At 40.8% G+C, this 22,843-nt stretch overlaps 1 protein-coding gene across 1 annotated transcript in view; it reads right to left on the bottom strand.

The window, feature by feature from the left end:
- Positions 1-818: 818 nt before the first annotated feature.
- The window catches only part of LOC122869184 (multidrug resistance-associated protein 1-like), a 64,647-nt gene continuing 42,622 nt past the window's right edge, over positions 819-22,843 (bottom strand). Inside the window, 15 exon segments of the mRNA XM_044181917.1 lie at positions 819-2,870; positions 3,955-4,149; positions 4,603-4,769; positions 5,333-5,491; positions 5,642-5,788; positions 7,295-7,396; positions 8,130-8,256; positions 8,448-8,647; positions 8,904-9,214; positions 10,287-10,316; positions 10,319-10,493; positions 10,628-10,757; positions 15,316-15,376; positions 15,632-15,806; positions 18,229-18,396. Of these exon segments, the coding sequence (XP_044037852.1) occupies positions 2,762-2,870; positions 3,955-4,149; positions 4,603-4,769; positions 5,333-5,491; positions 5,642-5,788; positions 7,295-7,396; positions 8,130-8,256; positions 8,448-8,647; positions 8,904-9,214; positions 10,287-10,316; positions 10,319-10,493; positions 10,628-10,757; positions 15,316-15,376; positions 15,632-15,806; positions 18,229-18,396 (2,256 nt within the window). The 3' untranslated portion in view covers positions 819-2,761.

Below are 22,843 nucleotides of genomic sequence, written 5' to 3'. Positions count from 1 at the left end.
CAACCGTTAAAATAGACCATCGACTGCTTTTTGCCGTTTTAAACGCGCAACCGCAGCCCCACTCCTCCAATCGCCGCCATCTTCCTTGACCGCAGTCTCAAACCGGACGGCCAAGAATGATGGGAAACATAGTTTTGTGCGCCGTCACAGTTATCACTGCGCTGAGTCTTCTTTTGATTTCTCCGCAAAATTAGACTTCAACTTAATTCAAATTAGAGAACATAAACAATTTTAACATCAGCAATATACAGATAAATATTACAAACACAGTTCAAATTCAAGATGTTTCTTCTGGATTTCTCATTGTTAGATTAAAAACATTCGAAACAATTAAAGAGCCACTTGCATTAAAGTTGGGTTTATCTAGTTATTGACTGGAATGTGCCATCTGAACAATTATACACTTTACTATGTTGAATTTTAATCATTTCATAAACTGATACATTAATAAAGCTTTTATGAACTGATTAATTAAATGTGCATTTAACTTATGCATTGACTAAATGTAAAAACAATTATGAAATGATCATTAAAATTCTTAATTCTGTCTTTTGTTGATAATCTAATAACGGATTTTTAAAATGGAATTTCAAATCCATTTTTGTTTTCGAATTGTGATTGCTCTAAAGACAGCTCTGTAATTTTAAGATGTGTAAGAAGTGCACCACCTAAAATGGCTAAACTAAGTACTACTTAGTCGTATTTAGTTTAATTAATATGTTTGCCATCATCTGACCTGGTGTGTCAACATTTTAACTTTTGTAAATGCAATTGTATGTACCAATTTAATATAATAGAAAAGTTAACACAACATAAAATTGTTTTTAAACAAAAATTGGTTTAATTGAAAAACTGATTACATAAACCAAGCAGTGTATATATAAAACATCAAATGTTCACTTTGTAAACATAAATATGTAACACAAATATGCTTCATTCAAGATCTCAAGATGCTTTACAGCATGTGCTGTGACACAACCAAAGCTTTTCTCACTAATTTGGACAACATCACCAAAAGCAGAACTTTTACAGCTAAGCCAGCATGTTGCCAAAGAATATTGGCAGAAGCTACTATCGGCTTTTCAACAGAGAAGAGACCCTTTATTTGGCTCCAAATGTGCCACAACTATACAGTACATGTAGAGTGCATGTAGATTTAAGACTCAAAACCACTTACTTGAAACTGCTGAAAGACTTATTGGAACAACAGTGTGTTTTTTTGTATAATGAAAATACTTCAGCTCCAAAGCATTTATTAATTAGTAGAGCCTCTAACCAAATCAGCAGCTTGCATGAACACATCAATTTAAAACTGTTGCCCAAAGAACACAAACACACAATAAATAAATAATCAGTGCTGGATGTAGAGTAACAGTCAAGTAGAATCTATCCAACAGATTCTGAGAGTTTGTGCGTTTGTAGTTTTGTCGTGATATATGACTTGATGTTCAATGTTACAGACCACCACAGCCTGGGCCTGTGACATCACCAGCGTAACTGATGTTTCTGACCAATCAGCTGGCACACCTGCTGTTGCTCCTAATGCCTCCACCTCCTCCTGATGATGCCCCGAAAGTAAAACTGAAAGTCGGAAATAGTAAATGGTAAATGGACTGTACTTATATAGCGCCTTTCTAGTCTTTCTGACTACTCAAAGCGCTGCCGCAAACATCCAACAGCAAACCCTACCGTCTCAGAAGAATCCCTCCTGATGATCTTACATTCAACTACACAAAACAAGTGCATTGTCCTGTCTCAGCTAGCTTTGCTAGCTACAAGGTCAAGACACTAGCTGTGTTCCAGTTCCATACTGCGTACTAATTCAAAGCAGATTTTGAGTCCATTTGGCTGTGCCTTAGGATACCCACTTTACAGATAAGTCTGATGATATTTTATATTTTTCTTAGAATAAGAAAATAGTATAAATAGTGATAAATAGCGCCAGTCTTTTCCTTAAATTAATTGTTAGTACAAAACTGTAAAGTAAGTTGATATCTTAAATACCAACTGTAAAAAAACAAAAAACAAACAAAAAAAACCAACCCAGCATACTACAAAGATTAGTATATAGAACATACTGTATACAATTAGTATGTAGTATGGAATTGGGGCACATTTTAATCATCCTGAGCTTCTTCTCAAATCACAAATGATGTTTAAAATCTGCATTTCAAAACAACTGGTATATTTGAGGGCAGTATTTGGCACTATATGATTTCACACTTACAACAGTCTTTTTGTCCTTTACTGACCTCAGCACTGGTTGCCACAACCAGAAGTGAACTGTTTATGAGACAGACTGCAGGGAATTCTGTCTGTAGAGAAGTAAATCTCTCCTTCCTTGCTCAAGCACAAGTACAATGCTCGGTCAAAATAAAAGCCATATACAGTACGTCCCTTGTTAGAACTTGTCACACGCTCTTCCATGGCAGAAATGGCAGTGAAAGAATGTAAAAGATGCAGGAAAAAACAGGGGGTACATAGACATGATCTGGGCTAACAGGAAGAAGCAGGGTGGATTGGGACAGGCAGCATAAAATTGTGTAGTTAAATGAGGACGGAAGTGTAGGGTGGAGCAGGTCAAATCAAATCCTTTGTTCTCATGAAGACTCTTGCGTAAACAGTCAAACGCTTTAAATGTTAACAATTGCCCTACTTTATCTCCCTCTCACTCTTTAACTCAGGACTTCCACAGCAGGGAGCCAGTGGAGCTGGGAGGGACTCAGAGGAGCAACTGGACAAAGTGAGGCACCTCCTGCTTTCAGACCAGCCCAGCATCCTTGGCCATCTTGTAAAAAGCTCCTCTTTGAGCGATGAGATTGGAGGGAGCATCAAACTCTGCCATCTCTCCTTTGTCCAACACCAGGACCCTAGAGGAGCCAGAATATTCATGACATTCCTTCTGTACAAATAGCACAAAGACGTACCAGTACTACAGCTGATTCTTATACTTGTACAATAACTACCTCTACATTTGTTAGTACTAAAGCCTTAAACCTGCCTCGTGCACACACTCTTGTCGGCAGTAATGCAACATACCTTAGCTCATGATAACAACAAACTAATGTTTCACATCTCCAGATGACATTAGAATCCATTCAGTATCATTAGATTAGTAAAAAGTCGTAGTCATCTGGACACTGTTTTCAGAATCAAGACGTTTCGGCCCCCATCCGGAAGTCATTCTCAACTGCTAACTCGGGATTGCAGAGCGCCGTGCATTTGCATCTAAAAGCTACAAACCACACATTTGAAGACAGCGAGGTGAAGATTCGAAGTAGAGAGAAGAGCTGGTTTGAAAGAGGAGTCAAAGAAGCCATTTTTGTGAAAAAAGAAAACCCCTCTTTGAACAGAAATGGTGGTCTGAGATTCAACCTGCCAACGATCTACCACAGTGTATTAACACCGTGGTCAAGCCAATCACATGCTAATCAGGTACTTAACAGTGATGAGGGAGGTGCAGCCAGAAAACAATAGGCCTGATTACTGATTACTGGGCCATCAAACAAAAGGAGGTCAGTTTCAGGTGAAACTAGGCAGGGTAAACAGCAGACACTGAGGTAGACTCCTCCCTGAGGGCGGGGCCTAAGCAACACAGAGTAGCTTAAATTTCTAGTTCCCGTCCCATTTTTTCACAATTGAGAATGACTTCCGGATGGGAGCCGAAACGTCTTGATTCTGAAAACAGCGTCCAGACGACTACGACTGAAACCTTTTCTACGATGGAACACTCCTGGACGAATGAGGGACGACACTGTATTAGTAAAAAGTAAACATAAATAACTATTTATCTTGAGATACTGAGATGACAATGCCATGATACTAAGATAACAGAATCACTGGCAACAATGACCACTGTTGGCTGTAAAAACTGGCGCACACACACACACACACAAAAATAGGTAGGTATTAATATATTAAAGCATGTAACTGTTTATGTGTAGTGTATGGTACCTGGTGTAGTCCATGATGGTGTTAAGGCGATGAGCAATTGTCAGGACAGTGCAGTCCTCAAATTGAGAGCGGATGGTGGACTGGATTAGGTTGTCTGTCTCCATGTCCACAGCTGCTGTGGCCTCATCTAGAACCAGGATCTTGGTCTTCCTCAGCAGAGCTCTGGCCAGACACAGCAGCTGCCTCTGACCCACACTGGATGGAGAACACAGAGATGTATTTAAACAAGCTGGAGGCACATCAGCAAACAATGAAACTCAACCAGAAAAGAGGAAGATTATGTAATTTAAGCTGCAAGAAGGCTTTTACTACTAAATATCTGTGCAGGAAGTGTTGACTGTCGCTGATAATAACGTAACACTGAGTGAAAAAAATGGCATAGTAGAAGCAACTAGAATGAATTAGTGAGTAAGAACGGTGTTAGTGTTAAAAAGAGAAAGTGAGAGCAGCAGAGTGGTGCGTAAGACATGATTGTTGTTGGACTGATGGAAATAACAGGTAAACACAGAGGAAGTGTTAAGTTTGAACTAACAGCAAATTAAAAGAGAAGCAGCATAAACACTCTCTTATATAAGCCTGTGTCAAACAAAAGCCAGGTTCTCTCTGCAGTTTTAGCAATTTGCGTGGCTGTATATAAAGCAGTTATACCTAAGGTTCTCTCCTCCTTCACTGCACTCATGGCTGAGTTTGTTGGGCAGGCTGGACACAAAGCTCTTGAGATGGGAATACTCCAGAGCCCTCCATACTTCCTCATCAGAGTAGCTGTCAAAAGGATCCAGGTTCATCCTCAGAGAGCCTGAAAACAGCACTGGGTCCTGAGGAGGGGGGAGATGGTCGTATGTATGCACGTGACATAATGGGACCAGCTTTTTTGTCATCTGGATTTCTGAGATGAGGCATAAGTTAGCTGTGCCCCATTTCTGGGTCTCTTCCTTAGAAGGGTGTCGCCTACAAAGCCCTCAGAGGGACTGAAGCTGCACCTCCTCGCCAAATGACATACTTTACAGACCCACCAAAAGCATCATTGTGAGTTGTGCCCCTAGTGTCACCAAAACTACACATGCAACACAGTGAATATACACCGTCTGTGTGTGTCCTACAAATTCTACCAAATAAGGCCACATTTAGAATGGATACAATGTGGCCATACTCGGTCTCATAACACAGACTTTAAAGAAGGAGTCACCTTTCAATTGGGATACAGCTGTTTTTTCTTTAGCTTAGAAATACTTCACATAGGCTGAATAACTGGTGCAGGGTCTAGTGGCCATAACGACATTTTTCAAAGTTTACCTGGAGCAAGCATTTATTTCCATCCCTGGCAGACCACTCAAGTGTCATTTAACTCCACGTTCTTCAGCATCCTCTCTGCACTGACCTGTGGTATGATGGTGATTCTGGAGCGGAGCTCATGGAGGCCCAGCTGAGCAATGTCCACCCCATCAATGAAGATGTGGCCCTCGGCTGCCTCGATGATCCGGAACAGCCCCAGTGTTAGGGATGACTTCCCTGCTCCAGTGCGCCCCACAATCCCCACCTTATGGGTAGATGTAGCAGCAAGGTTTAGAGGCCATACATACATACACACATACATATACATCAACACACATTACACACAATCCCTCATCAGTTCGCCGACAATCAAAAAGAAGACCACTGAATTCAGTGTAGTGATGTAAAGGCAGACCTTCTCTCCTCCGTTAATGTTGATGGTGATGTTGCGAATGGCCGGGTCCAGATCGTGGCGGTAGCGCAGGCCGAAGCCTCTGATGTCTATGCAGCCGTCAGTGGGCCACCCTGGGGGGAGACTGGAGGGCTCGTGTTTCCACTCTGCCTGGTGGTCAGAGGATACACATTCAAATAACACATGAACATCCCCCACTACTCCACACCCCACCCCTGCACTCTCGTACAGTTTTATTTCTATGGCCCTGTTTGTATCTTTTATCTAGAGAAGGGAAACAGTGGTGGAGGAAGTATCTCGCACTTCAGTAAAAGTACAAATATGACAATGTAAAAATACAATAAAGTATAATATATATATAATTAATATAATAAAGTATAGTCAGCAGAATGTACTTAAAGTATCAAAAGTACAGGTAGTTTTTATGCAGTAGAATTGTCCCCGTCGGAGTTCCATTTTCATATTTTATATAGGGTTAATATTGCTGATGAGGCATTTTAATGTTTTAGCTGACTGAGGTGTAGCTAATTTTCTAGCTAGTTTAATCTGGATTGGGTGAGAGCACTGCAGCCCGTTTCGCGGGTCCCAGCTGCAGTGTTACTATTAGTCACTTAGACACAAAAACAATAATAGGGTCAAAGTTGAAAAATACCGACAGGTAGAGGAAACTCTAAAGGCATGAACTGTGTCTGTGGTCTTGCCATCAGATTTTAGAAATGTTACCAATTTCTGTTAATTGCTTCTATGTTGGTTCTTTATCTAAATGTTATGATCTTTATTTCGTGGTTCAGACATGGGGTTTGAAGCCTGTAGAGAACACTGCTCCACCTGGACGTCTCCTCTGATGTTTGATCACCATCTCTCGCTCTCTCGATAGTCGGGTTATTGATACTCTGGTGTATTGAGTATTGGGTTAATGATACTCTATCAGCGTTTAGCACAAACAAACTTTTCTTTTGGTTTCTGGTTGGGTTAAACTTGGTTAAGCTGCTATGTGGTGTTTTAAGTTCCGCTTGGTTGGGGCTCATCCCAGTCTAATATACAGTTTATGGCTGTAAGTTTCCTCTGTTACCTTTACACTGTGTGACATGTTTGTGTGTTGCCATAGCAACCTACACTACATATGGCTTTGTTGTTTCTGCGGTCGTCATTATTTGCATCATCTGAAATGCTCATACTATCCTGAAACCCGCTGGTGAGCTTTAGATGATATTTGGGGATTTCTATAACTGCTTTACATAGTACATCATATGTATTCCTACATATATTGAAAAAATGCAATTCTACATCAAGCTTCCTGTAACTTTACTCTGCGTGCCATGTTTGTGTATTTTCATAGAAACTTACTGTAATTGGATGTGTTGCTCTGTGTGGCTTTGAGGTCACCACCATTATTGTAATTGCATCTATTTAAACCACCATCCTGGTGTCTGGACTTCAGTGAGAGAGGTCAGAATAAACATTCTGGAATATGTGTACAGTACGTCATGTGTATACCTATATATAGATGTTGAAAAAAAACAGGATTCTAAATCAAGTTTCCTGTACCCTTCCTAAACTCAAGTCCCAATCCAGCACCATGAGTAGAGATGAGTCAAGTAAATCCTCCCTCCAAAAACACAAAGTTAGATCCCTGGAATCTTTGTTTCATTGTACCTCTTTCTCTGTGTCACTGTACTCTTTCACTTTCTCCACAGCCACTATGTTGGTCTCCACATCAGAGGACATCCTCACCAGCCAGGTCAGAGAGGCAGTCAGCTGCACATGGGGCAGAGGAGGATGAGGATGGTACGGTGAGAATTAAAACAAAAACTCAAACTTCACAGATCCACCCCAGTACAATGGAGGTGAATGGCATTTAGATTGAAGCATTTAAAAAACTACTTTTGAACTCAAATGCTGTGTGTCTTTCTAGAAATTCCTCTTACTTCGCAAAATCAACAGAGTAGTTTTCCTTAATGTGTTAATTTCTAACACATTAACACATGTTAATTGCCAGTAGCAATTTCTTAACTGAAATCCTACAGAATTTAGTTAAATATCATATCACTTAAATAATATAAGGAATTTATTTAAAGAATGAACAAAGTTATTGATTGGGCAGTTAGGCTAAACTCCTTGCAGTTAATTGGCTGTTTTTCTCTGAGCTCTGGAGTGACTGAAAAGGTAAAGTCTTTCTTTAGTTATTAGTGGCACCATACGCTGTCATCAAACATTTTAGAGGTTGCTCCATTCATCCATTTTGCTGTTAGTACAAGTGAGTTGCACAGCCTCTCACAGTGTGGGTATGAAGGGGACCACAAAGAGGGTGCTGTTCTGGTAAAAGGTCAAGAAAGGTATTGATATAAAGTAATTATAGTGATGATATGCTGAATGGCGTAATTAAGTACAATTTTATAAAACATTTACAGAGCATCCTATAGGATGGAGTGGTTGCTGAGCCATCATTTCACCTTCCCCTGAAGAAGATGTGAAGTGGAACAGTGTTTACCTGGAGGGCATAGGAGATAGACAGCCCCATGATGCCTGGACTGAGGCTCTCTCTGGCCATGACAGCAAACAAAGCAGCAAATGACACGATGAAGTTTCCTACAAACTCCAGGCGAACTGCCAGCCACCTACACAAACACAGATTCATTGACATAATAAGGAAGGAAGACTATTGTGGGAACTAGGTAGCACATTCAATGCAACTGAAGAGGAAACATTATTTGAAGAGATCAAAAGAATTCTTAAAAATATGTTCATTTTTGTGTTTTGACAGCAGGTAGTAAATGTAATAAGAGTGAGTAGTAACAGTGTCCCTAACCTGTTTGCTACTATGCTGGGGTAGTAAGCCTTCTGGTTGTGGTCGACACGCTGGTCACTCTCGCGGATGAAGCGCTCCTGTTCACCAAAGGCTCGGATGACGGAGGTGCCCAGCAGTGTTTCATTGAAGTGGGTGTAGATGGGTGAACGGCTGACTGACTCCAGACGCTTCAGCTGGCGAGAGGTTGCCACATAAAACCTCTGGACAAAGGTTTCAATCACATCGATTAACCAGTCAGAATTAAATACAGTGCAACTACAAGCAGTAGGACGGTGACGCAGTCTTTTTTTCACAGTTTCAGATTTTTTTGAGGACGCTTACATCCACATCAGATAAACAGTGTGGGAACTGTAGATCTTTTTACACATGGTCCCCCATGTTTAAGGGACCAAAATGTATAGAACATGTATGAAAGGAGGGAAAAAAGTAGTTGTTTTGCCTTTCTTTCCAACTAACCTGCACAAAAAAGTAGAGCAGACCGAGAACAGGAATGATGATGGCTACCAGCGGTGTGGCGATCAGGATGACAACACAAGCACCCAACACATTGAACATAGAGCCCATGAACATCTTAATAATGCTGGGGATCACTGTGTCAATGGTGTCCATCTCTTTGGCAAAGCGGTTGACCAGGTTGCCGCTAGGCGTTCGCTCAAAGAAGGACATAGGTGAGCGTAGGACATCATACAGCATGGACTGGTGGAGGCAGCGGGACGCCATGATGCCCCCAATGGACATGGAGAGGGAGTAACCAAAGACTGCCACACCTGCAAGAGAGCAGTAGGGTTTATAGGGTAAGATGATTTGTACATACAGTATGAATTTCAATCACAGATATCCACACACTGAGGTCCGAAAAATATCCTACTGTACCTGAAAAGAGTTACACAAAATGAGAGGTTCATTGGCATCTTTCAGTTTGAGGAGGATATCAAGTAATTTGAAGTCAGGCTAAAGTGTAGTCATGAGTCAGCAACAACTCAGATGTAAAATGCATTTTAGATTTTGTTTCTTGATTCAGTATCTTGTTAGAATGAGAAGGTATGTGTTCAGTGTACGAGTGAATGACAAAGAAACCATATAAACAACTTTCATGTTCTTCTGGTGTGTCAGAACAATTATTTTCATTCTCTCATTCCCTTAAAGGGACAGTTCAACTCAAAATAAAAAATATATATTTACCAAACCGCGCAGAAGGAAAACTGTATCTACTCATGGACGAGAGGCTCGTCCTCTTGACAGGGCAGGATGTAAACATTAATGGCGTCCTCCTCAGCTGAGCTGTAACGTTAGCTAGCTCGGTGGTGCTAGGTGAGCTAGCAGTATTGGTTAACTATAAACTAAGTAGATGCACGCTTCCTTCTGTGCGGTGATACGGTTGGTGGGTGCAGTTCAGTAGAAAGAAAATAGTTCCAACATGAAACTGCTCACAACAAGGTCTGTGGATTATCTTGAGTAACCGGGGCATGATTTCTGGAAAGAGACGTTGCTGTTGAGTTTTTCAAATGTATTTTGCCGAGTGCCATTATATTAAAAAAAAGGCAGACATGTAAGACAAAACTTATAGGACATGTCCACATAAGTACCTGAAACACGCCCTGAAAGTGTCATTCAAATCGACCACTAGGGGGCACTAAAAATGCAAAAAATATGCGTGGCATAAAACAAATCAGACTATGAATCAGAAAGTGTTTGCTTTCTTCATTCTATTTGTGATCAAAAGCTTTAAACTTCTAACGGTCTGTGTTGGCTCGAACCCTGGAATTGCCACTTGTGGCTATATTTCTTGTTTTATTTCTGTATTGTATATCTGCTTCTCCATCCCCTCACCCTCCTCACCCTGGGACAGGCCGAGAGCACCGTACACCCGAGTCTCATCAGTCTGTCAGGCTGAGTGCCGTTGACCACAGGGTCGTCGGTCCACAGGCTCAGCCAGTAGTTGGAGAACAAGGAGACCAGGTGATGGGAGAGGAACAGCAGCAGACTGATGCAGGACAGAAGCACTCCGATGGCTTTCAGATAGGCCCAGAACACAGACAGCTTGACCTGGGGAGGGAGAGGAGACCAGCTGGGATCAGGGTTAGGTTAGGCTGTGGTTGGGACCATCACATACTGTACATGGATATGTGATGATAAATTCTTTGCTCTGATATGGTTGAGCGTGTCAAGCCTCTACCCACCCGTCCAGTGCTGGCCTTGTCAGCCTCTGTCAGCTTGCCCAACTCGGGGTTGTTCGTCTTTTTACTCAGCGTCTTGTCCTTCCTGCCCGTCTGGGACAGTTTGGACACACTGCTGTCACCCGGACTGCTGCTTACACATGGAACAATACAAAGAAACACACACGAGACAAACAACTAGTATATAACATGGTGAAATTAACATTTGAGTATAAGTCTGGTGATAACGAGCCTCAGTACAAACTACTCGTACACACACATTTGTTCGAACTGATTTTGATTTAAGACAATTTGTGGCTTTCACCAATTTTCTCTGAGGTACGAATGAACATTACAAGTGGTTCAGACCGGTCATATGAGTCATGTACAGAGAGTCTGCCTTTCTCCACAGGGGAAAAACAGACTTGTTTGAGTAAAGAATTATAATGCCTTAATCTGAAAGAGTTTGGAGAGTACATATGGCATCCAAAATAGATTTAATTTAAAAGAAAATATATATAACAAACTTAATGCAAAATGAATATTTTGTTCACCATATTATCATCATTGTGGCTTGCCAATTTACTAAGTTTTTAGATTTATGATTGTAATATATATTTAATAATAATAATATGTATAAGTTATATATTATATAATAAACTATTTATACAGCACTTTTCAAAACAAAGTTACAAAGTGCTTTATATGGTTGAACCAGGATTAAAAACATGTCAGGAGGCAATGAGGCAAATAAAATCAGACAATTAAAATAATAATAAAATAAAATGGAATAAAATACCCAACAATAATATAGAATAAAAAATAATAACAATAAAACAGATAAGACTTGTTGAAAATAAAACCGTGTGCTCACATTAATAAAAAGCTTTTTTTTTTAAAGATCAGTTTTGAGAAGTAATTTAACAGATGTCACCAATTCTGCAGCTTCAGATCTTCAGGCAGGGAGTTCAAAGCTGAAGGGTCCTGACTGCAAAAGCCTGGTCACCTTTAGTATGAGCCGGGACTTAGGAACAGCCAGCAGAGCCCTGCCTGAGGATCTGAGGCTGAGCTCTGGCTCATAGGGGAGCAGCAATTCAGCAATATAACTGGGAGCTGAACCAAGAAGTGCTTTAAAGGTGACCAGTAAAATCTTAAAATCAATTCTAAAACTGACTGGTAAACGGTGAAGAGAGGTTAAAACAGGAGTGATATAATCTGGTCTTATAGTATTTGTTTTGCGTGAGATCATTTTTTGATTAAATAAAAGCATGAATGACCTTCTCGAGTACAGGCCGAGAGAGAAAAGACCTGATCTTTGAGATGCTCCTCAGTTGATAAAAACATGATTGAACGACTTTTGTAACTTGTTTTTCAAATGAAAGGTCCCTGTCCAATATTTCACCCAGGTTTCTGGCTGCAGGTATGACGTTTGAAGACAGGGAGCCAAGATGTTTTTGTAAAAGTAGGATAGACTTTAGAGGATGAAAAAGAATGATTTCAGATTTGTTTTCATTTAGCTCATCCAGCACCCTATTTCTGACACACAGGATAATAAATGATGAACTGCCTTCTTCACTGGTTTTTAATGGGACATAAATTTGCATGTTATCTGCATAACAATGGTATTTTATGTATGATATGTCCCAGTGGGAGCATGTATATACAGAACAACAGGGGGCCAAGGATTGAGCCTTGGGGAACACCACAGGTCAGAGGGGCCACAGAAGATGAGGCATTACAGTAGTCTCTAGCAAAATCACTCCGACAGCTGCCCCAGGGTCTTTTAGCAGGTCTCTGTCCACTGTCTTCCTCTGTTCACCTTCTTTCGGCTGTAATATTCTCTCGTCTAATATCGCTGTGATTGTTGATCATTGTTTTAGAAAGCCATTTTTAAGCGTCTAACTTTGTGAAGCCTAAATCATTCCCTCTTTATGTCTGTCACAGTAAAGCTCTGCTCTGATGACACGTTGCTGGCAGTTGTACAATTAACATTTTCTAACTGTTTAGAAAATATTAGAAAATTTGTGATTTTCATATGCAAATAAAGCCTTTTGGAGCTTTTAGAGATTAGAATACAACAAGAAATCAACATCTTGTTTAGATAAACAAATAAGTTTTATTGCATTTCGGCAAGATGGGCCACAGGATAACTTAAAGTACCAAAAGTAAAAGCACTCTTTATCCAGAATGGCCTATTGCAGAATAATATTTATTATATTATTGGATTCTAATTATTGATGCATTAATGTGTTCATTGCTTTAATGTTGCAGCTGGTAAAGGTGGAGCTCATTTTAATTTATTTATATACAGTATATTTTATATATTACTGACCAATAAAGTCTTATAGATGTAATATTATCAAAACCTATTTATTGATTATATTTTATATTGTTAATCTGAATCTGTTAAATAACTAAAGCTGTCAAACAGATGTAGTGGAGTAAAAAGTACAATATTTCCATCTGAGATGTAGTGGAGTAGAAGTAGAAAGTTGCAGAAAATAGAAATACCTCAAATTTGTACTTAAAGGGACAGTTCACCACAAAATCAAAAACATATTTTTCCTGTTACCCGTAGCGCTGTTTATCCATATAGATTGTTTTGGTGTGAGCTGCTGAGTTTTGGTATCCAGGCTTTGATATCGGCCGTAGAGATGTCTGCATTTTTTGAATATAATGGGACTATATGGCACTCGGCAACATTGTCATCATTTTATCTTTGTTTTGTCTTTTTAATCTATTTTTAAAAACTTTAATCTAGTGCTTTATTTCACTCTATGATGGTCTACACTTGTTCTGTCTTATTATCGGCTTGTCGGTCATCTGTAAAGCACTTTGAACTGCACTAACCTGTATGAAAGGTGTTATACAAATAAAGGTTGATTGATAACAAACTTAGCAGTGTCAGTATATGTCAGAGATAAAACATCAGAGAAGATTAGGATAAGAATACGAAAATGCATTTGGCCCATTTTGTATTAGTCTTGCTGTTACCAAATCCCATGTGCAGAGCCAAATCAATAATCAAATGCTCCTACTAACAGGTATATTGTCTGTGTATAGAGACTAGTAAGCGGTACGTGTATTCGTCCCGAACCGTTCGGTACAGGACTTTGGGTTCGGTATGCGACTTCCTCGGATCGGTACGCCCTGTGACCCAAACTATTACTGTCAAAATAGTCTATTGATGTCGACTACAGAAATTCTAGAGCAGGAGTTTTACCCGGAACATTTTGGCGGTGCAACAGTTGCTGTCTATCAGCTGTAGCATGCTAGTCGGCTTAGCCCGGTTAGCCAGGTCAAGCTCATGTAGTGTCGCTGCCTCCTAAGGGTAAATACAAATGAGATACCAGAGCTGGAGGATCCTCCTGTGACATTTTGATCAACTGTATGAGATCATTACGGTTTCCCGGTTAGTTATGATGGGCGACTATGAGTGTCAAACTGTATACCGACATTGTTGAAGTGAAGTCAGGTACGTCTGTGGAAACACTTGTCATTTACGACGGCATCAACCGAAAGTGTTGATTAGCGGAACGAGACAAACAGACTGGAAGGCGAGTCACTGTAGATTCAGACCAAGCCAAATCAATAACTAATGATATAGGAGTATTTATCGCAGCAGATATGCGGCCATACTTGGTCGTAGAGAATACCGAATTTAAGCATATGGTCAAAGTGCCCGCTACACAAAGAGACCGCTACAATGTGTCTTCACATGTGTCTGTTGTGCTGCCCTGTATAAACCAGCACAAGCTGCAGCTGTTCAGGATTTATTTTTCTTACGATGGAGCATTACTGACATTTGTGTTGTTTATTTGTAATTTATTTTTTCTTATTAACAATATGCCAGTATTTGAGTGCATTAACTGTTACAGTAAGAATCATGGCCAGTGAGCCACTGTTTGTTTACATTTTTCAAAATAAATTACAAAAACAGATTTTTTTGTTTTCCTGCTGTACCAAAAACGTACCGAACCGTGACCCTAAAACAGAGGTACATACCGAACCGTGAAACTTGTGTACCATTACACCCCTAATAGAGACTGAGCGCAATAAAGTCCCACCCACACCCGGAGGGGAAAACAATTCATCGCTCTCCACTGACTTTGGATTGCGTGAAGGTGCCTCCTTGTCACTTGCTGAGTGACTGAGAAGACAAAAGTGGATACAGGCAAGACGTGATGCATCGGCAGGAAGAGTGGGAAAACTGGGGGATCCTGACACTCAGTAGGCCTACATAAATCTGCGCCTTGATTATTATTAAATAAGTTACAGTTGCTATTTTGGCCAGACAAACTGTAGCAGTTGAAGCTAACTCAGCTATGCAAGGCCTGGTTTTAATCTTTGTTAGGCTAAATCATGATTTTACCTGGTGATACGATCAAATAGTTAGTAAATATATAAGAAATAAAATAAGTATTTCACTTTTGGCCATTCAGTGGGATCATTTCTCTAGGGAAAGCAAGGTAAGGAGAAGGGACACTGAGACAGGCCGACAATATCAAGTTTGTCAATATACCTTTTCCTCTCTGGTAGACACAGGGTGCTAAAATAATCCTTTGGCATGCTGAAATCTAATGTTTTTAGCTAGCTACAGGCATTTTATTAGCGTTTCAGCCCATAACGTGCTGCACTCTGTCTCTATCCAAAGCCTGATATTTCTTATTTCTCTGTGCCATAGAGCTCTGTTGTTGTCCAGTATCACTCACCCAACAAGAGCAGTTGTACTGCCGTTCTCTAATCCTTTGGTTCCACTGTTTGGTACAGATTCTAAATGTAGGAAGGAAACATAAAATTAAGTTTTTATGACAAAAGATTGATCCCTAAACATTATCTGCAACCACTGCAACAAACAACTAAGATCCAAAACACAGGTTATGTTCATGGAGCAGATTTTTTCACTCTCAGCATTGCAATTATAAACCTCACCTTGTTGAGATTAAGGAAAATAAATGAAATACTTTAAAATGCTGTATATTATTGATATACAATCATTGTGGCTGTGTAAACTGCAGTGTGTCTCACCATTGTTGTCGGTGTGGTCGACAGCAGCGTATGTTCGCAGAAACTCAGCGAAGGCTCCCTCTGTGGCCATGAGCTGCTGGTAGGAGCCCATCTCTGTGATCTCTCCCTCCACCATGACCAGGATCAGGTCGGCCTGGGGCAGGTAGCTCAGCCCATGGGTCACCAGAACACGAGTCTGCATACATCCACACACATTTAACATGTTTGAGTGTAAAAGGTGATGCCTGTACCATTTTAAAGTCAGTAAATCATAACTGTATTCAATCCAAGTCAGCACAATCATAATCATTTAAAAACCTTTAAAACTACTGTGTTACCATACACAGATATCAAAAAACAAAACATTCTTCACCAGAATGACATAATCTGTCCCTCTCATATTTTTTTGCCCTTGATCCTTATATGAGTCCTTTAATATTGAATATCTGCTGATACTGAGATTGATCTGGTAGTGTTCAGCCAAGCTAGCGGCATCTCTTTATGGATGGCAATGTCAGTCTGTTGGGTGGTCTGTCCACCACTTCGGTCCAGACTGAAATATCTCAACAACTGTTGGATGGATTGCCGTGTAATTTGTTTCAGACATTCATGTTCCCAGAGGATGAATTGTAAAAACTGTGATCGCCTGACTTTTCCTCTAGAAGCATCATCCGGTCAGAATTTCTGTTTAACCAATACTTTGGTTTTGCAGGGTTTTGTTCATAAACCAGATGACGGTAGTCATTCATTTTCCATCACATCAGTCACCGCTGTCCTTTGTGTTTAGTGCTAATTTGCAAGTATTAGAATGCTAACAGGCTTAACTAAGATGGTAAACATTATACCTGCTAAACATCAACATACTGGCATTGTCATTGTGAGCATGTTAGCATGCTGACGTTAGCATTTAGCTCAAATCACCACTGTGAGTACAGCCTCACAGAGCCACTAGTATGGCAACATTTTTAACAGACTGTCAAAGTTAAAATAGATGAGAAGCAACATAAAGCAAAACTATATAATCCTCAAACAGCAACAAGATCCACTAAGAACACCTCGACAGGTGGAGAAGAAAAGAAGAAACAACACAACAGAAACTCTGAGGATCTTCAACAAACACCACATCCCTGTGGTTTTCAAGCCCAGCAACACACAGAGACATAAGCTTGTCCAATCTAAGGAACACACACACACACAAGCAGAGCAATGTATGCAGTCCAATGCAGCGAGGAGTGTGTGGACCTATACATCAAGGAGACAAAACAACTGCTAAACAAGCCCATGGCCCAACAGAGGAGGGCCAACTCCTCTGCTCAACACTCAGCAGTCTACCTACATCTGAAGGACAGGAGACACTCTTCTGAGAACAGCAATGTACACATATTCCATTTCCCTTTCCAGGCTTTTAAACACCCATTCACACCTTGACTCGTGTGACTAACAACTCTCACATGACAGCCAGGTGGACTAACATCCCACATGACCTCAAACAGTCTCCAGGTGTAAACAACCCTACAGAGGTTAAATGCCTGCCAGTTAGTCAGAACTAAAGAAGCCTTTTGGATGAGTGACCAATGGCAGTTATAACAATTTCTTCAGAAGCTCTTCATCCTAACACTAACAAATAGACTGCAGTGGTTTCACATAAGACAAGAATTTAGACCTGTAACATGTGCTTGAACAATCAAAGAGGAACTGTACACTGGACACCATACACTGTACACCTGTAGGTTTTTGTTTCTATAAAAATTACCAGAAATCAGGTGTTTATGGTAATTAAATTACTGGATTTCCAGTAATAAATTACAGAGTATTATGTTAACAGTGAAGAAGGTGCAGGACTTTAAGTACTTAGGGTCAACGGTTCAGAGCAATGGAGACTGTGGAAAAGAGGTGAAGAGGCGAGTGCAAGCAGGTTGGAACGGGTGGAGAAAAGTGTCAGGTGTGCTGTGTGATAAAAGAGTATCAGCAAGAATGAAAGGTATTCAAGACGGTGGTGAGACCAGCGATGTTGTACAGCTTAGAGACAGTGGCACTGAAGAAAAGACAAGAGGCAGAGCTGGAGGTAGCAGAGCTTAAGATGTCGAGGATCTCTTTGGGAGGGACGAGGACGGACAGGATCAGGAACGAGGACATCAGAGGGACAGCTCACGTTAGATGTTTCGGAGATAAAGTCAGAGAGGCCAGACTGAGGTGGTTTGGACATGTTCAGAGGAGAGACTGTGAATATATTGGTAGAAGGATGCTGAGGCTGGAGCTGCCAGGCAGGAGGTCTAGAGGAAGACCAGAGAGGAGATTTATGGATGTAGTGAGAGAGGACATGAAGTTAACTGGTGCGAGTGAAGAGGACGCAGAGGACAGGGTTAGATGGAGGCACATGATTCGCTGTGGCGACCCCTGAAAGGGAACAGCCGAAAGGAAAAGAAGAAAAAGATGTTAACAGAAGTCATTTACTGGTATTTATTTTGAATAATAAAAAACTTGTGAAAATCTTATAAAAAAAGGAATAAATCAGTATGGAAAACTGCAGCTGACAGCTAGATGTGAAGAACTGTTCTTTACCTTTCCCTCGTTCCTGACACCCTGCAGCAAATATTGAAATTGAGATTACATCAGACCTTGTCCTTCAGCAGTCCCCGTGGGCCAATGACTTGATCAAAGATGTGTTTTCCTACGTGAGCGTCGACGGCAGACAGCGGATCATCGAGCAGGTAGACAGCACGGTCACAGTAGACAGCCCTGGCCACGCTCACTCTCTGCTTCTGACCTCCAGACAGATTCACTCCCTGTACAGAAGAGAGACAGACAGAGATAAAGACAGAGATAGAAACAAGCCAAGCCTACTTTATCATTTAAAGACTGCTGCGCCTTGTTAGGACTCCACAGATGAATTCATACATTTGGGTGATTGTTAAATTTACTTTTGTTAGGAGACTGAATTCTCTTTTGTCCTACAATCCTGAGAGCCAATGAACGCAGCATTGGCCAGTCTGACCTGTGACCCGGATGTCACCAGGTCAATAAAAAGATCAGTGATGATGTGTTCTGCCTCTCTTTCTCTTGGAATCCTTCACTGCAGCAGACAGCCGTGGCTGTCTCCCTCTCAGTGTGGCATGCGCACCAGCAGACACCCAACTGAACTCTCTCCTCCTGGCTTTGCCTCCAACACGCAGCAGAATCGAAGTCTCCTGATCTACCGCAGCGCTACAAAGGCCTGTTAGATCTCTGCAATAAAGTTTAGCGCCAACGGCTATTGCACAAAGCCTGCCAGCTAACTTCACATGGTAACAGGAGCATGAAGCAAGTTAACGCCGAGCTGTTAACTGTAAGGACAACCACAGGCGGGCGTGACAGTCTTCCTCAGATCTCTACAAGCGGACACTGCACAGCAAAAGACGCTGGTTTTATTGTTGTGATCTTCTCCATGGTTAACATGAGGTTATTTTTGTAACCGTAGTTCTCAGTCACTGCTAAAGTTATGTTACACTCCACACAGACAGAGTCTTTGCATCCTAAATAACTCCTTTAACTTTGCACCATTATCCTAAACAGACCACACATATACACCTCTAGTTTGGCCCTTAAAGACAACCACACCCGGCAGAGAGTAACTTTAAAGCTCCCGCTCCACATGTTCTGTCCTTTGTTTCTGACCACGTGGATTCATGCTCGTGCACGCGAGACATACGCAGGCAACACAAATAAACATACACACATTTCTTTTGGCACGCAAGCATGCACCCAGACCTGCGCACACGCTAAATTGATAGTTTAGTGTATTTTATGAGACTCGATCAATTTATTGGCTATCAATTCTCTTCTTTAAGAAGAGTGGTGCTCCTGAGGACTTTATTCATTCAAGTTCTTTATGATTATCTTTGATAATTCTGATCCATCCTTTAATTGATCGCACCGCCACAAGTGGTGCCCCCCTTTTACCATTGTAAAACCCAACAGCCTTGTGTCTATGTATGTTTTAAAATTGTCTTTGTAATTGGCTGTCTTTGTAATTATTTTAATGTGGCTGTTGAAATTCAGCTCTGAGTCCATGACTCCACCAAGATTTCTGGCTTGGTTTGTGGTTTTTAACATTACTGATTGAAGCTGAGCGCTGACTTTTAATCGTTCTTCCTTGGCTTCAAAAACAGTGACTTCAGTTATATCTTTGTTTAATTGAAGAAAATTCTGGCATATCCAATCAGTGATTTGTTCAATGCACTTATACAGTGCATGTACACAGGCTCACTGCAAACGACACTCGATTCTATCGCTCCTCTAAAAACGAAGATAATAAAACAAAGAAGGTTAGCTCCATGGTATATCCCCCAAACCTGCAAATTAAAGCAAACATCAACTTTAAAGGACATGGCGTTCCAACAACCTGGAAGAATCCCATTTAGTCTGGCAAGGAAGACTAAACAGGAAGGCCCTCTGTAATGGCAGAGCAGCTTACTACTCATCATTAATAGAGGAAAATAAAAACAACCCCAGGTTTCTTTTCAGCACTGTAGCCAGGCTGACAGAGAATTATACCTTTATTATAGCTCTCAGTAGCAACGATTTCATGAGCTTCTTTAATGATAAAATTTTAACTATTAGAGACAAAATTCATCAAGTCCTGCCTTTAACCGGTGCCAACTTGTCTTCAAACACAGGAACCTTGGAAACAGCTGTAGAGCCTGATGTGTGTTTTGGCTGCTTTGCTCCTGTCAACCTTCGTCAGCTGACTTCGACGATTAATTCATCTAAGCCATCAACCTGTCTCTTAGACCCCATTCCAACTAGGCTGCTTAAAGACGTTTTACCCTTAGTTAGCACTTCTTTACTGGATATGATCAATCTGACTTTATTAACAGGCTATGTACCACAATCCTTTAAAGTAGCTGTAATTAAACCTCTTCTTTAAAAGCCCACTCTTGATCCAGGGGTTTTAGCCAACTATAGACCTATATCTAACCTTCCCTTTCTTTCTAAGATCCTTGAGAAAGCAGTCACCAATCAATTGTGTGACTTTCTAAATAACAATAGTTTATTTGAGGATTTTCAGTCAGGGTTTAGAGTGCATCATAGCATAGAGACAGCACTCGTGAAAATTACAAATGACCTATTAATTGCATCAGACAATGGACTTGTCTCTGTACTTGTTTTGTTAGATCTTAGTGCTGCATTTGACGGCATTGACCATCACATCCTATTACAGAGACTGGAACATGTAATTGGCATTAAAGGAACCGCACTAAGCTGGTTTGAATCCAATCTATCAGATCGATCTCAGTTTGTACATGTTAACGGTGAGTCCTCCGTGCACGCCAAAGTTAGTCACGGAGTTCCACAAGACTCTGTGCTTGGACCGATTCTATTCACCTTATATATGCTTCCTCCAGGCAATATTATTAGGAAGCACTCTATAAACTTTCATAGCTATGCAGATGATACTCAATTATATCTATCAATCAAGCCAGATGAAACTAACCAGTTAACTAAACTTCAGGCATGCCTTAAGGACATAAAGACCTGGATGACCTGCAACTTTCTGATGTTAAACTCTGACAAAACTGAAGTTATTGTACTTGGTCCCAAACACCTTGGAGACACATTATCTAAAGATATAGTTACTCTAGATGGCATTGCCCTGGCCTCCAGCAGCACCGTAAGGAACCTCTGAGTTATCTTTGATCAGGATTTATCCTTTAACTCCCACATGAAACAAACTTCAAGGACTGCCTTTTTTCACATACGTAATATTGCAAAAATCAGGCACATCTTGTCTCAAAATGATGCCGAAAAACTAGTCCATGCATTTGTTACTTCTAGGTTGGACTATTGCAATTCCTTATTATCCGGCTGCCCGAATAAGTCCCTTAAGACTCTCCAGTTGATCCAGAATGCTGCGGCACATGTACTGACAAAAACTAGGAAAAGAGATCATATTTCTCCAATATTAGCTTCTCTGCACTGGCTCCCTGTAAAATCCAGAATAGAATTTAAAATCCTTCTCCTCACCTACAAAGCTCTTAAAGGTCAGGCACCATCATATCTTAAAGATCTCATAATACCATATTATCTGACTAGAACACTGCGCTCCCAGGATGCAGGGTTACTTGTGGTTCCTACAGTCTCCAAAAGTAGAATGGGAGCCAGAGCCTTCAGTTATCAAGCTCCTCTCCAGTGGAGCAGAGTAGGCTTAAGACTTTCCTCTTTGATAAAGCTTATAGTTAGGGCTGGTCTGGGTGAGTCCTGAACCATCCCTTAGTTATGCTGCTATAGGCCTAGACTGCCGGGAGACTTCCCATGATGCACCTCTTTCCTCTCTCCTTCTGTCCCTCTCCATATGTACGCATTTTTATCCCATTACTGCATGTTACTAACTCAACATCTTCTCTCTCCCGTAGTTCTGTGCTTTCTCGTTTCTCTGCTCTCTCCTTCTGTCGCTTTCAGCAGGTATTTCTGCCTCCGGAACTGCAGAGACTGGATCTGTGGTTGTGGGCCACCTGCTGCCCCCGTGTTCCTGCTCGACAACTGCTACTACAGTCGTTGTTATTGGCTCTGTTACTGATGCTGACATTATTTTTCCTATAGATGTCATTCCTATTATTACTAATTTATTAATATCAACACTACAGTTACCATTCTATTTAAAAAAAAAAACAACAAAAAAAAAAACAAACAAAAAAAAAACAATTCTACGTGGTCTTTGCATTGTACCTCCCTCTCCCCCACCTTGAGTCTGGTTCTGTCCAAGGTTTCTGCCCTCTTAAAGGAAGTTTTTCCTTGCCACTGTCGCCAAATGCTTGCTCATGGTGGGATCTGTTGGGTCTCTGTAATTAATATTATGAAGAGTACGGTCTAGACCTGCTCTATAGGAAAAGTGCAATGAGATAACTTCTGTAATGAATTGGCGCTATATAAATAAAATTGAACTCAATTGAATGTATGGGATTATAGTCCCCGGGTGATATGGTAATGTAATTGTGTGTGTCTTCTGCTTAATTATGGTAACATATTTTGTTGTTTTCCATAATCTGAGCCAGTGGGAGCATAGATGTTGAACAGAAGAGGTCCCAGAATAGAGCCTTGGGGAACTCCACGTGTATTTTTTGTCTGCTCAGATGTGTAATTACCTATAGACACAAAGTAGTCCCTGTCCTTTAAGTAGGATTCAAACCAGTTTAAAACTGAGCCAGAAAGTCCCACCCAGTTTTCCAGTCGCTCTAGTAATATGTTGTGGTCGAC

Source organism: Siniperca chuatsi, linkage group LG21 (genome assembly GCF_020085105.1).
Source record: "Siniperca chuatsi isolate FFG_IHB_CAS linkage group LG21, ASM2008510v1, whole genome shotgun sequence".
In the NCBI taxonomy this organism is placed as follows: Eukaryota; Metazoa; Chordata; class Actinopteri; order Centrarchiformes; family Sinipercidae; genus Siniperca; species Siniperca chuatsi.
The sequence above is the reverse complement of the archived record's forward strand: the minus strand, read 5'-3'. Positions and strand labels throughout refer to the sequence as shown.